General features: G+C 32.8%; 1 protein-coding gene across 6 annotated transcripts in view; it reads left to right on the forward strand.

Annotated features, from left to right (window-relative positions):
* Nucleotides 1-15,016, forward strand: part of RHOBTB3 (Rho related BTB domain containing 3) — a 109,731-nt gene that overhangs the window by 23,852 nt on the left and 70,863 nt on the right. For 5 of the 6 annotated variants that reach the window (XM_031967820.1, XM_031967849.1, XM_031967811.1 and 2 more), the window contains 2 exons: nt 4,115-4,307; nt 9,333-9,487. In XM_031967820.1, the coding sequence (XP_031823680.1) occupies nt 4,115-4,307; nt 9,333-9,487 (348 nt within the window). The remainder of the gene's footprint in view (nt 1-4,114; nt 4,308-9,332; nt 9,488-15,016) is intronic. The other variant, XM_031967826.1, reaches the window with a different exon arrangement.

Below are 15,016 nucleotides of genomic sequence, written 5' to 3' on the forward strand. Positions count from 1 at the left end.
TATTTATAATTTTTTTAGGTCACCATGGCCTATTGTAACTGAATAACAGAATTGTTTAGTACTTCCAAGTACATTATGTACTAATGCCCTTCATAAACATTAACATCAATTATGTTCCTCAGTTATTTGATGAAGACTGAACCTACTTGTTGGTAATACCAGCAAAGCATATATTAAAATTTTCTGTTATATAACAATGGCTGATCTTTATTGTTATTTTTTTTTATTAATTTATGAAAATAACTGCCATTTAGAAAGTACTTGCCAAGTACTTTATATTCATTATGTTATTTGAACCTATGCTGTGAGATAGGTAGAATTCTATGAGGTTAGCTGTATTTTAAGATATTCCATCTAGCAGTTTTCAATTTATATTTTAAAAATAAGTATGATATTTCTAAATAAATGTAACTGGGTATATTAGATGCTAATTATTTTTCAAGTTTCTTTTTTAAAAATCAAAGCCAAGTTTATATTATGCAGCTATAAATAGGACACACCAGATGGATAATAACCTATTTCTAAATCAAAGAAATTTTAAATGTCTTAAAATATACAGATGCACATGCATGAACATATAAAGGGATCCTATGAAAAGTATTCCTTCAAGAATATATGACTCATGAACAGAATCATAATTATTCTAAGGCACCAAGGTTTAGGATTGGGTAGGCCCTAATTGGAAGTTACTTACGAGATGTCTGGAAAGGTAAAAGATGACAGTTTGATGAATCGGTAGTGTCTGCTGCCAATCTAATGCTTTTATGGAAGCATTAGATACTTTGTAGAGAAACTGTGTAATACAAAAGAAAGTATATTGTACTAGGAAACTGAAGACCTATTACATGTATGTCCCTCCCTGGGAAAGTAAATTTAACTCTGGGCCTCAGTTTCCTTATCTATAAATGATTATTGTACTAGATAATCTGTAAAGTCCCTTATAACTCTTAAGTACTATCATTTTAATTATTGATTATGCCATTTATTGTCTGTTGCCTTGAACAAGTCACTTTTAACTTTCTGGCCCTTGGTTTACCTATCTATAGTTTGAGGGAATTGAACCAAGTGATCTCTAAAATCTAGTCCTACTTTAATTATTACTCCCCATAATAATTTTTCTGGTTCCAGTTGTACAATATTCTGACATTGTGAAGGTAAAGCAGTAGCATTTTAATGAAATAAAGTTAGGAGGGATAAAATTAATACCCCAGAGGGCATTAGTTTTTATCTGACATGTTGATAATGATGTGATCAATATTAACTAAAATAATTTGAATAATTATATCTACACTCTTCTTTGATTCACTGTTTTCAAAGATGTAGTAATTTTTTTTTTAAATTAGCTAAATATAGTGGTCCCTTGAAATGTCTGATTCATAACATCACTAGTAAATCCAGATCTCTAAACCCTGCCTCTGAAGCTGTGGTTATATAATGCTATAGAAAAATTCCTTGAAAGTATTAGTATACAAAGGAGTAAGAATATTGGACTTTTCCCTTTAAGAAGGAGTAAATGGGTAGCTAGGTGGTACAGTGGACAGAGCACCAGCCCTGAAGTCAAGAGGATCTGAGTTCAAATCTATACTCAAGACACTTAACATTTCCTAGCTGTGTGACCCTGGGCAGATCACTTAATCCCATTTGCCTCAGCAAAAAAAAAAAAAAAAAAAAAAAAAAAGTAGTAGTCGTAGTAAACAGTTTTCTCTTTTACCCATATTTATATATGATGCCCACAAAATTGAAGTGGGCAAATTGGGTTGCTAATTGACAAAATGTTACTCTTCGATACAGTGCTTCTTACAGATGACTAGCTTTTCTAAAACCTCATGTTAGATATAACTCTTTTGATACACTTATTTTTAATACATATACTTTCTCCTTTGTCCTCATTTTCTCACATTGTATTTATTTGTTGAATTTTGAGATCAATTTCTTTATTAGCAAAAAATATAAAAAATGAAGTGATGCACAAATCATGTCCTGTGTGTAGATACAGCAGGATTCCAGTTGGTGCAAAAAATGAATTCCACATTATCTGGATTCCCAATTCACATTAATTTTTGGATTGAAACCAGACTATATACTACATAACAATTTGAATAGGATGAATTTGAAATCACATACACCACTCCATTATTTGCTCTGAAACCTAACTGTACATCTCTCCATTTTATATATTTATTTAACATTCATATAACTTCCATTCTGTTTCTTTGACTTTACCTATCCAGTATTATGTTCATGTCTGCATATGCACAAAATTAGAACGGAAGCAATTAGAAGGGGTTTTGAGCAGGGATTAGGAAGTATTGGCAAATTGTGCTGGGAAACTTTCCCAACACCGTCCTGCTCTTTGCCTGATTCTTTGCCTTCTTCCTTCTCCCTTCCTCATCAAATTCCTTGAGTTTTCATGTTTTCGTTCTGTAGTTCTCCCATCCTTGCTTCTCTTTAATTAAATTCAGCAAATAGTTGCATCTTACTTTGCAAATTTGTTTTCATTTCTGAAAAGTATTCAGGATTTCTCATGCTTCTGAAGGTTCTTTTATACTTAAGTAGAGGGAACACTTCATCATATGCTGTACTTTGGCAATCCATGAGTTGCAGAAGCATGCAGTACACAAATACAGCTGGTGGTTTTGAGAGCATTTCTGTACAAACATTGCTAAGTTAAGAAACTTTACCAGCTTTCTACCACAGGAAAAAGGGGTCTGCAGCATTGCCTTGGATTGATGAATGCAAGACACTAATACCTCTGTTCTCTACTCACATTTCAAAGCACAGATTTCCATAACGCAACAGTTTTAGACTAATCTTCCAAATTCATCCCCTTGAACTACTCCGCCTCTCAGAAAAATATACAAAAGGCCCCATAAATGAAAACAAGTAAGCCTTTTATAGCACAGTTAAAAAGAAAGTGAAATTGTTGGAATAAAAAACTATGGGCATGGGTACAGTAGACTCATGCTTAAGACTGTTTTCTACAAAATGGTATTCACAAATAAAATTTTAAGTTTTTGTAGATTTTATATTATTTTTGACAAAATACCAGAATTCTGGAAAGGAATTTTTAAGGAATTGGAATCACAAAAGTAGCAGTGCATTTTTTTCAGTTTCCATAATTTCTGAGTCTGATCCTTAATATATACATGTATACTCACAAATCTACATATTCACATCTATATATATTTTATATGTTTATGTATAGTCATATGTGTATATTGTATCTCAATTTTGAATGTTAGTATCTTTTTATAATATGCATATAGTGCCAATAGTCTTTAAGTAAAGATTTGGGAACTAGGGAAAGGGGTTATTTGGCATTTATCATTTATGTGCATTCATGAATTAGGAATAAATCATTACTAAAAATAAAAAGTTTTTGTTGTTCCAGACTTGTCTTTTCATCTGTATTAGAAGCACCTGATGAAAGAATGTAGATTTGTAACTGTTCTGCAACAGTTGGTTTTAGCAAGTTGCTGATGTGGTGCCTGAGGGAGATGCCCTTAGAAGTTAAATGATTTAGTAACAATCTCAGAGCCAGAACTTGAATTCATGTCTTTCTGACTCTGTATACAAGATGTTTTTTGTGTACATTTTTCTCTGTATACTATATGGATCTGAAAAACATATCCAGTTGTCCAGTAGAGGAGTTTAGATGGAGGTTCCACAAAGTACATAGTACAATGGCTATACAAAAACTACCCAAAATAAAAATCCCACTTAAGTTTGCTAAGAATCACATAAAAAGCCCTCAAATCTCCTATATTTATTATGGTGCTACTGCACTTGCTTCCATAGGTTTTTGCAATCATTCAGTTATTACAAAGACAAAACATCTTTATGTGCATTTTTTATGTGCTGAGTATTTAGTTTTCTATTTTTCTATTAGCAACTTCTATTAGGACTCTACTATTCCTGTTATTCTGCAGTTTTCTAAGCAAGGAAGTAGTTTTCTATAGTGATAACAGAATGCTTATTTGAAGGATTTTATTATCTTTATACATGTGCCACAATAAATAAAATGAGTTAAAATTAAAATTAACCTATCATATAATTCATAATGCATTTTATGATTGTTATGAGTAAAAGGATTACTCTTTGCATTTTGGTTTAGGGCATTTTCGACAGTGATTGGTATACCTCTCGAAATCTTATTGTTGGGGCGGACATCATTGTAATCAAATACTCTGTAAATGACAAGTCTTCATTTCAAGAAGTAAAGGATAGTTATATTCCAGTGATTAAAAGAACATTAAATCATTGTTCAGTCCCAGTAATAATTTCTGCTGTTGGTATCAGACAAAATGGTAAGTGTGTTATTTTTCAATTGTAATTAGATACAAAACATCTTTATTACTCTAAAGTAGATTCTTATTTTTAATATAAAAATGCAATTTTTAATAGATGAAATAACTGTAGTTCAAATGTTAGCTATTAAGAATTTGCTACTATTAACCCCATTGCTGTTGTATAAGAATAGATTTGGATTAAAGTGTTTGATTTCAAGTCCAAGTTTAGACACTAATTTTATATGATCTTTTGCAAGTCATTTAAGTTTTAAGAGCCTCAGTTTTTCACCTCTGTAAAATAGGAATAAGAATCCTTATCTACCTCATAGGATTGATGTTAGGATTAAATTAGAGATGTGAAAAATTCAGAATCACAAAGATTAATTTTTTTTTAGAAACATAAATCCATGAAGATAGTTTTTAAGAAATTGGATTTTTTGTATCTGTAGTTCCATTTATAAGTCATGCAAAAAACAATGGAAAAAGTAGATGTATATCATATTACCAATGCAGAATTATACAGGAGAAGGAGTATAAAATTTAGGGGCAAATGACCAGTATAAGAGAGAGGCTAGGAATATATTTGGAATAAGGAGTAACTGGGAGATAATCTGTATTTCACTGGTATCCATGCAATGTCAGGAAATCTGTCATGTTGGGTATCCTGTAGAATACTTGTGGAAAGACATGAAGAAGGGTAATAAAAGGTAGATCACAGATCTACTGATATCAGAAAACTAAGGAACACATACATAAAGGAGCTATTTTGAAAGTACCTGTAATAGCCAATCATATCAGGGTAGTTGATCAAATAGTCTTCATATTTTGTCAGGACTTCATTATCTTTTGCCTGGACTTTTACAGTAGACTTCATATTGGTCCCCCTGTCTTAAATCTCTCCTCAGTTCAGTCTATCATCCACAGAGTTGCCAAAGGGATTTTTCTTTTAATGTAGATCTGAACATGTTATTCTACTCGATAAATTTCACTCGTTTCCTATTGCCTCTAGGTTAAAGTGTAAATGCCTTTGTTTGGCTTTTAAAATCCTTCATAAGCTGGTTCCAATTTTCCTTTACAAATTTGTTATATTACTCACCAACTGGTGGTCTAAGCCCTGTCTATAGGTCCATCATTTGTGTCTGGAATCCACTCCCTCTGACTCTTATCATATCTCACTTTCTTCAGTATTTGACTCAAGCTCCATTTTTATATGAAATCTTTCCTGGTCTTCCTGGATGCTAGTTATCTCTTTCTCAAAACTGCCTTTATGTTTATTTTATATTTCTTCTATATTTACTTATATCTGTGTACATAGTCTCAGCTCTTATGGGAATACTTCCTATTTTTGACTTTGTGTTCCCAGCACAATATCTGGCATAGTAGGTATTTAATAAATGCATAAGTGATTTGCCCACAGTTACACAACTATTAAATATAAGTAGCAAGAGTCTAAATTCAAATCTAGGCTCTCCCTCCCCCACTTCTCCTTCACTAAACCAGGTCTCCTTTTATACACTATGTATATTGTCATCAAGCTGAAATGAACTAATTAATTTTTCAGACATGTATTTTTTTTTTTATCAAAAACACTCAAATCATTTTTCATTATGTTTATTTCCTTCTGCATTAGAAGCATTGCTGACCTTCATTCATTTTGTCTTGTATCAAGGCATATTAAGGCAATCTGCCCACCCCCATTCCATCAACATAAGGAGAGCTTTGTAGACATAAGGGGGCCTCTGTCTTCAGTAAAGCAAAGGCCCTGTTTATGGAAGCTTTGTAAAGAATGTAAAATACCAAGAGTGTTATTTATCAGAATAAGCAAAGTTCTTCATGAAAATTTATTCTCTCAACTCAAAACCTAATCTGATCATAGAAAAGAAAACTCAGATCAAGCTTTGTGTATGATATAACTCAGAGAAATCAAGTATGATTTGCTGTCTTTATCCTTGATATCTTTAAATCTTCTTTGAGTGCCAAATGTTTATCTTTCTTATTGAAAGAACATTTCATTACTGAGCAGCTCAAACCACAGTTTTTTTTTTTCTGTGTTATTGTCTTTTGACATTTAGCTAACTATGATCTTGAAGAAGTTATTAATTTCTTCAGCTTTAGTTTCCCTAACTTTAAAAGGATTTGCTTGATTCTTTGTCTAAAATGGTATAATTTTATGTTTTGATAATGCCATTGGATTGGTAACTTCTGTAGCTATTCTGGGTTTAGCTATCATTGAAGCAGCTTGGTGATAGAGTGGATAGAGTGCTGGGCCTGGAGTCAGGAAGATTGTCTATCTGCCCATATGATTCCCATACTCAGTGACTCCTATTGCATCTGGAATAAAGTATCGACTCTCTTTAGCTTCTGAAGCCCTTCACAACTTGGCTACAAACTCGCTTTCTAGTCTCACTAGACATTATTTCCAAACTTCCCCTCATATACTCAGTGATCTGACCAAATCAGCCATCCTTTGTGCTGGAATGTATACTTTCCTGACCTCTAGCACATAGCCTTTCTTCCTGGAATCATCTTCTGTATGAAGCCTTTCCTGATGCCCCTGCCTCCCATCCTTGCCAATGGCTAAGTGCCCTAATTACCACATTTTGTTGTGCTTAAATATTTTATATTTATGATGTGAATGTACATACTTGTCTCCCCCATTAAAATGTCAGTGAATTTCTTTGTGAATAGGAATTATTTCATTGTTGTAATTGATTATCAGTATCTGGGACATAGAAAGTGCTTACTAATTGATTGATGGAATTTTTTTAACTTTTGCATGTTTATTTGCTTTACATTTGAAGATCATTCCTTTAGCAAGCATCTATTAAGTGACTAATATGTCCTAGGCACTGTTCTGGGTGCAAGGGATAGATACGAAGACAAAATGAAAATTAGCTCATACTTTGAGAATCCTTGTGGGATGGAAATATTTATGGCATTTATATAGATAAGTAAGTTTAAGGTAATTTGAGAAGGTAGAGAAAAAGCCTTCCCAAAGGATATGGGACCTAAATTAAACTTTGAAGGAAGCTAAGTATTCTAAGAGACAAATGTAAAGAGGAAATTCCTTCCTGCTTTGGAGGACAGCCTATGCATAGAAGCAAGAAGTGGGTTAAAGAGCCTGAGAATGAGCAAGGAGCCATGTTCAAACATCACAAATAAGGAACTTTCATGATCAATAAAGTCGAAGATGTGATGAGAATGTGTGTCATATAGCAATTGAGAGAGATGTGGGTAAATTCACTCGTGTTGCATTTGCTTTGTCAGGAAAAAGCAAATAAGGTTCCTTACCCATTGAGTGGACCCCTTGTGACAAATTAATGGGAAGATATATACAAGAGCTACAGTCATGAAGGGGTTACTATCTACATAGTTGATTGGATATCCAAATCAAATCATAGATCTAATTGAGCATTTTGTTTTGCTTTGTTTTGGCATGGGTGGTTTGGAGAAGGGAAAGACAGCAGGCAGAGAGATTAATCATGAGACTATTGTCAGGAGAGGTGAGGAAGATCTGAATTAAGGTGGTGGCTGAACAACTGGAGAGAAACAGATGGATGTCAACAATATTGCCAACTGAGAAGCCTTGATAATTACTGGAGGGTGGGTGGGTGGGTGTTTTATGTGTGTAGTGGAACAGAATGAAAAGCTGAGAATGATCACTAGAACAATTTTTGATTTTTATTTTCTATTGATAAGAATTATTCTGGTTTGATTTTTATTTTCTAGTGATAAGAATTATTCTGGGTTTTTATTACTTCTTTGTTCTCACTGAGACAGTTGGATCAGTTTAGGGAGACAGTTTATATATAACTGTGAAATAGAACAAAGTAAATTATCGAAAATGGGATCAAATCTATTATGCTTATCTTATTGACAACTGTACTCTAATTAGTGGTGACCAAGGAGACAGATGCTACATTTATAAATCTGGGAATTTCCTTTTTTGAATAAAATTTATTTATATTCCTGTTGTTTTAAAAATTGAAAAAATAAAAAAATTACCTTTTCTGTGCTTTTGAATAGAGGCAGAACATAATGAATAAAATAATTAGATTAATGAATTGTGTAAGATTTATAAAGAGAATGAAATATTTGAGGATTATTAATTTTGGTTTTTTCTAATTAATTTTGAACAATTTTGAACATTAAGAATTTTGTTAATACAAGGGTATAATATCCAATGAAAACTTTGTGAAACAGTTTAAATAATTTATTGAAGCTAAAACTTTTTTTTCAGTTAAATGACTGCTGTTTCCCAAGGAATAAGCTCTTTGGAAACAGGGACTTTTGCCTTTCTCTGTATTACCAGTAGAGTACCTCACACATCTTATTTTTCTTGTTGACTTGTCACTTGGGGTTTGGTAAAGTGATTGGAGTACTTTGCTCTTTCCTTCTCCAGATCATTTTACAGATGAGAAACTGAGGCACACAAGAGTAAGGTGATTTGGCCAGAATCACACAGTTAGTAAATGTCTGAAACTGGATTTCAACTCAGTTCTTCCTGACACTAGGGTTGACATTCTGTATCACCTAACTACCTTGCTTGACCACAGTAGTTGATTAGCTGATTAATAAATACCTTGTGGGTGGACTGATTAATCAAAATACTGATAATGAAATCAATGAAACTAATTTCCTTTATTAATTAACCAGTTTAAATTCTTACTCTCTTACCCAAGATTATATCAGGAACTATTATATCTAAAAGTAGATTTATATACAAGTCATAACTCTGTGGCTATGGGCCCAATTATTAATGAAAATAACTACTCATCTAATAAAATTCTTCAGTGTTCTTAACTTCATATTGTTTTTCTTTCTTTTTATATTGATTTATCCTGGGATCTTTTCTTCTTTCATTACCTTTTTATAAAGTGTCACACTGCAGATCTCTGATATATTTACTGACTTCCTAGGATGCTGGTATGAATTGTTATTTGTTGTTTAATTGTTAACACTGAAGCCTGCTCATTAGTTTTAGTCATTTAGACACATTTCTGTTTCATTTCAATGTCCTCTGATTCAAATTTATTCCCTCAGAAGAATTACCGTGTACTTGTCCACTGTGTACCTCAGATAGAGGGAACTGCGTCACTTCTTCTGAAGGGATACAACTTGCTAAAGAATTAGGAGCCACCTATCTTGAACTTCACAGCCTCAATGACTTCTACGTTGGGAAATATTTTGGAGGTGTGGTAAGTAGAAACTTCTCTGATCAATAATAGTGATTTTTTTTTTAAAGCTGTAATAAAGTTTTGGTAGTTTGACTATATTCCTAAATGTCAATTACTTTTTAAAATATTTACTTTGATAGAACATATTTGTAATAAAAAAGTTGACTAATAACATTTGAGTAGACATTTTATTAGAGTAAAATGAGAAGAAAATTTCATTTTCATTAACATGAGTTGTTTTCCGTTATTTAAAGAAGATACTCAGAACTTTGGGGACTATTTAGATGGTATATTATTAGGTATTATGTAAAAAGAATTGTAAAAATAGACATATTGCCAATCTGATATCTGACTATGATACTATTGATGGGCCCAGAACTATTTTTTATTGTTATCCAAGTTTCAAAGAATACTTTTCCCTAATGAGGTGTGTGCTTTAGAAAGATTTCATAATACTCACTATCCTGGTGGCCATGTTACTATTTAGACCAACATGGATGACTACTTATCAGATGATTAGGGAGTTTGGATTCTATAATTCCTAATCCAATTAGTTTTCATTCTGACTGCCTCAATTTTTCACAACAGTGGGAAACTAAAAAGAGCCTGCTAAACTGACTAAACACAAAGAAAGTTATAGTCAAATGTATTGAATTCTCTATTCTATTTAGCCATAATAAATATTTTATTAATTTTGACTGCATATAGTTAATGAAGTTTTTACAATTGAAATTTAATATATAATTTTAAATACTACTACCAAATAAATATAGATTTTGACTATGCTGAAATTAAATTTCAAACTTTAATGTATCTATTACTTAAATAAACTGCAAATGAGATACCTGGTTACTTGAATTTTTGAGGGATTTTTTCTGGATCCCCTTTCTATTCTCTGTTTGCTTTTCCATTTTCAAATTTGCGAATATATTTTTTTCTTTCTTATAATCATTGCCATTGTGTATGCTGTCCTGGTTCTTATTTGCTTACGTTGCATGTAAATCTTTCCATTTCTTTCTAATAATATTTATAGCTGACTCATTTACTCCAGAAAAGACATGTCAAATACTCTTATCTCACTGCCTAAGCCAGATTAAAATGTTATTGGGAAACATTTAACAAAATAAATGAAAGTACAGTAAAACATGGATAATATTAATAAATGTTTATATGTTAAATCCCTTAGGGATCTTTTTACATATTTAATATTGCTCTAAATTAACTAACCACACTTAGATTTCCAACCAGGTACCTGTCTATGTCTTGCCAAATAAAAATGGATATTAATTTGACTCAGTCATAAAAAGATATCTTTAACATTGATTTAAGAAAATAGCCCATACTATATGCTTGACAAATATTTGTTGAATGGATAATGCTTATTGAAAATACTCAGACATATTTTGTTATGATATACTTTATGAAAAGCTTGTACTTGAATTTATTGTGCTGTTGGTAAAATTGTAATTTGAGGAAAAATACTTTCTTACTTAAAATAAAATTCTATTTATTTCCTGGTTTAAAATGATATATAGGATGTGAATAGTGTTCTGCATTTATGTTGTTCAGTTGTATTCAATTCTTCATGACCCCATTTGGGATTTTCTGGCAAATATACCAAAATAGTTTGCCATTTCCTTCTCCAGCTCATTTTATAAATGAAGAACTGAGGTCAGTAAGGGTTAAGTGACTTGCCCAGGATCACACAGCTAGTAAGGGCCTCCGTCTGGATTTGAACTCGGGTCCTCCTGATTCTACATCCTGTATTCTATGCACTGCACCTTCTGGGCATTCAATTAATGTTCTTCCTAAATTCCCTTTTCTACTGATGATACCATTACATTTCCAGTTCCTCAAGTTTTCAACTTGAGAGTCATACTAGATTCTTCACTCTATCCCATCCTCCATATCCAATCAAATGCCAAATTTCACGGATTTTACGGTCTTGCATTCATCTCCATCATTTCGCTTATATGGTTACCTCTCTAGCTTATATCCGCATCACTTTTTCCCTTGGAAAGTGTGACAAACAAATGTATGGACCTCCACTCTTTTCCCTTTTTAAAAAATTAGTACAACATTTACCCTTTTCCAGTCTAGCAACAGCTGTCCTGTTCTCTCTTATCTTTAATAGGTTAAATAGCGATAACAGGGGTGTAAGTGTCTGTGAAATGATAGTATCTTGCATATGGTCACATAAATGAAGATCCAGGTAAGGGATTTGAATTTTCTTAAGAGTGTCATAACTACTAATTACCTGACAGTCGTCTACTTGAACTATTATGGCTTTGTCAGGTATGTATTTTTTTATTTACATCTTAGTACTAATGACATTCTGAATAAGCATGGCCAATTTTCTAATTACCCAGGATGGAATCTTAAGAGGGCATTTTCCTCCTGGCTTTCAGATTCTTTTCTAGCCTCAAAGATGAAATAGTGATCAAATGTTATCTTCAAAATCTACTGTTTATATTTTGACTTAACTGTTCCCATATTTTAGAAATATTTCACTGTCTTAAGTCTTTTTCCTTAGTATCCATTAATTTAGACACTTAGTATGTTGTTATCACAAACCATAGTCTAAAACAAGGTACAAAAAGACAGCATAAATTCTCTCTATTGTAACCATTTCTTCCCAAATCTTTGGTACCGATGAGATACGTGCATATATACTATACTTACCCTTCAAACATGCATTCCTGTGGTTCTTAAAAGAATAGGGGAGTGATAGCCATCTCAGCTCATTGCTTAAAGGAAAGAAAGGCTAAAATACCTTGTTCCCACTAGTGTGGTAATGAACAGGAGACATAGTAATTGCTGGACCTCAGCTAGTTCTGAACGAATCTGATCATGACTTTACTGTTACTCAGGTTAACACCTCAGCTGTTCCAATATCCTGGTTTACCATTTCATGTTTTGTGACAAGGAGTTTACATGGGGAGAGAAAGAGAGAGAGAGCAAAGTGTAGCAGGTGTATCTTTTATCCTTCTCCTGGCATCTTGTTCATCAGAAACTTTTCACAGTTCCAGAGAATGGTCAGGACTTGTCTTTTTCTAGCCAGGATTTCAGAGTTTGCTCCACTATTCCTTTTCTCTGAATCATTTTCTTTGGCTCTAAAGATTCCCACAGAGACAAAAATGTGAGGCAGTAGTCTCTCTGACTGTGCTTCTAAGTGATCTCCCTGCTTCTCATCTCCTTCCTCTCCCACCTATCCCCTGCAGACCTGCCAAATAGATATTTCTGAAACAAGTCCAGGCATGTCAATTCCATGTTTTAGCAGCTTCAAGGACTCTTTGTTGCCTCTAAGATAAAGTACAAATTCTTCTCTGACGGTTGAAACTTCACATTTGGACTTCAGCCTATCTTTCTGGACTTTTTTATTTTATTCCCACATTTACTCTATATTCTAGCCAAATTTGATCCATTTGTTCTTTTCCATCCAAAACATTCATCTTTGGCTCCTGTGCCTTGGCATAAACTGTCCCCCATACCTGTCTCATTCTTATCTTGGTTAGCATGCTTTAAAATTTAGCTCAGGTACCTTCTACACTGTTCCTTTCCTGATGATCCAAGGTATTAATGTTTTTTCCTGACCCACAAAGTTTTTTGTATTCATTTGCTAAATTTTTTGTTTTCTTATTTGGGATACATATTGTATCCTGCATGCCCCGCCCTTCAGCTTCTTGGAATTAGTGACAAATTTTTGTCTTTTAATATACACTACTTGTCTTGATGCTTTGTACACAGGTACTTTTGAATTGAATGAATAATTTCTCTTCTGATAAGCTAGTTTTAAAAATAATCTTATTTTTTTCCCCAATTACAAGTTAAAACAATGTTTTTTTTTTTTAACATTTTAAAAAGAGTTTTGAATTCCAAATTCCATCCTTCTCCTCATTCTTCCCCTCCTCTCTCCCTGAATTGAAAAGCAATCTATATTGAATTGCTTTTGAAATTATGTAAAATATTTCCATATTAGTCATTTTGTACGAGGGCTTGAATTAAAAAAAAAAAAAAAGAATAAAGAAAGAAAGTGAAAAACAGCGTGTTTCCTGTTGTATTCAGATAGTATCAGTTCTTTTTCTGGAGGTGGATAGCATTCTTTATCATTAGTTCTTCGAGATTGTCTTAGATCACTGTATTTTAGAAATAAAATATAAAATATTTCTAAGAATAGCTAAGTCATTCACAGTTTTTCATCATATGATTTTACTATTACTATTGACAACATCCTTCTGGTTCTGTTAATTTCACTTTATGACAGATTTTTCTGAAATCATCCTAATAATTATTTCTTATCACATAGTAGTATCCCATCCGAATTATATATCACAATATGGTTAGCCATCCTCAATTGATGGACAATCCTCTCAATTTCCAATTCTTAACTATCACAAAAAGAGCTGCTATAAATATGATAAAATTGAATTGTAGTCCTTATCTATCTATCTTGCCCACAAGCTTGAAATGAGAGACTTTGTCAAAGGCTTTTCTAAAATGCAAGTATGCTATATATCTACAACATTCTCTTTACCTTCTTGTCTCCAGTAACCTTGTTATAATATTTTAGGATTATAGATTTAGAGGAAGTAAAAGGAAATACTTGTAGTCTGGCATGACTGATATTTAGAAGCCACGACGACTCTTCATAACCATCACTTCTCTGTACAAATGCTTACAAACCATTTCTTTAATAATGTTTCAGACTTTTGCCACAAGTCAAAGTCAGAGTCACAGATTTGTAGTTTGTAACCTATACCCTTTTCTCATTTTTGAAAATCAGTACAATGTTTGCCTTTCTCCAGACAGGCAGTAACTTATCTAATTCTCTAAAATCTTTCAGAGGATTGTGGATCAGTAATGTTCATTTCAGTGCAAAAAGCTCTTATTAAATTAGTACCACATACAAACATTGTAAATTCATAAAGGAAGTTAGATGGTACAGGAGATAAGAGTACTGGACCTGAAGTCAGGAAGACTTGAGTTGAAATTCTACTTTGGATGTTAGCTGTTGGACAAGTCATATAACCTCTCCCTAGACTCAGTTTTCATTTTGAAGATCAAATGTAGTAACATCTAACTTTAAAGCCTATATAAATGCTAGCTATCATTATATAGCACTGTTCTAGGTGCTATTCATATGGAATCAAAAGAAAAACCAAACATTCTTGTTCTCAAGGAGCTTATATTCTATTATTTAAATATATCACAACAATTCTTTGACTACTGTGGGATGTAGTCATTTTAACCTGGTGACCTGAATTCATTTTTGGCAACTCTTGAGTGCTGCTCTCCTACCATCTCACTGATTTTTCATTTCAACTCCTTGTTAACCAATTTTGTTCTGTCCTTTTCAAACTAAATATAGTTTTCCTTAGCACATAAACAGGTAATAGTTGAATAGTTTTCCCTTCTGCCTGTAATGCATTATCGTTTTTCCATCCACTTCAAGTATAGGAGGTTGAAGGATGGGAGTCGGGGTTTGGTCCTCCTATCAGTTCAGTCATATAATCACAGGATGAAATATTAATGTGTTAACAAGGTGTTAAC

This window comes from Sarcophilus harrisii, chromosome 1 (assembly GCF_902635505.1).
Source record: "Sarcophilus harrisii chromosome 1, mSarHar1.11, whole genome shotgun sequence".
NCBI lineage: Eukaryota > Metazoa > Chordata > Mammalia > Dasyuromorphia > Dasyuridae > Sarcophilus > Sarcophilus harrisii.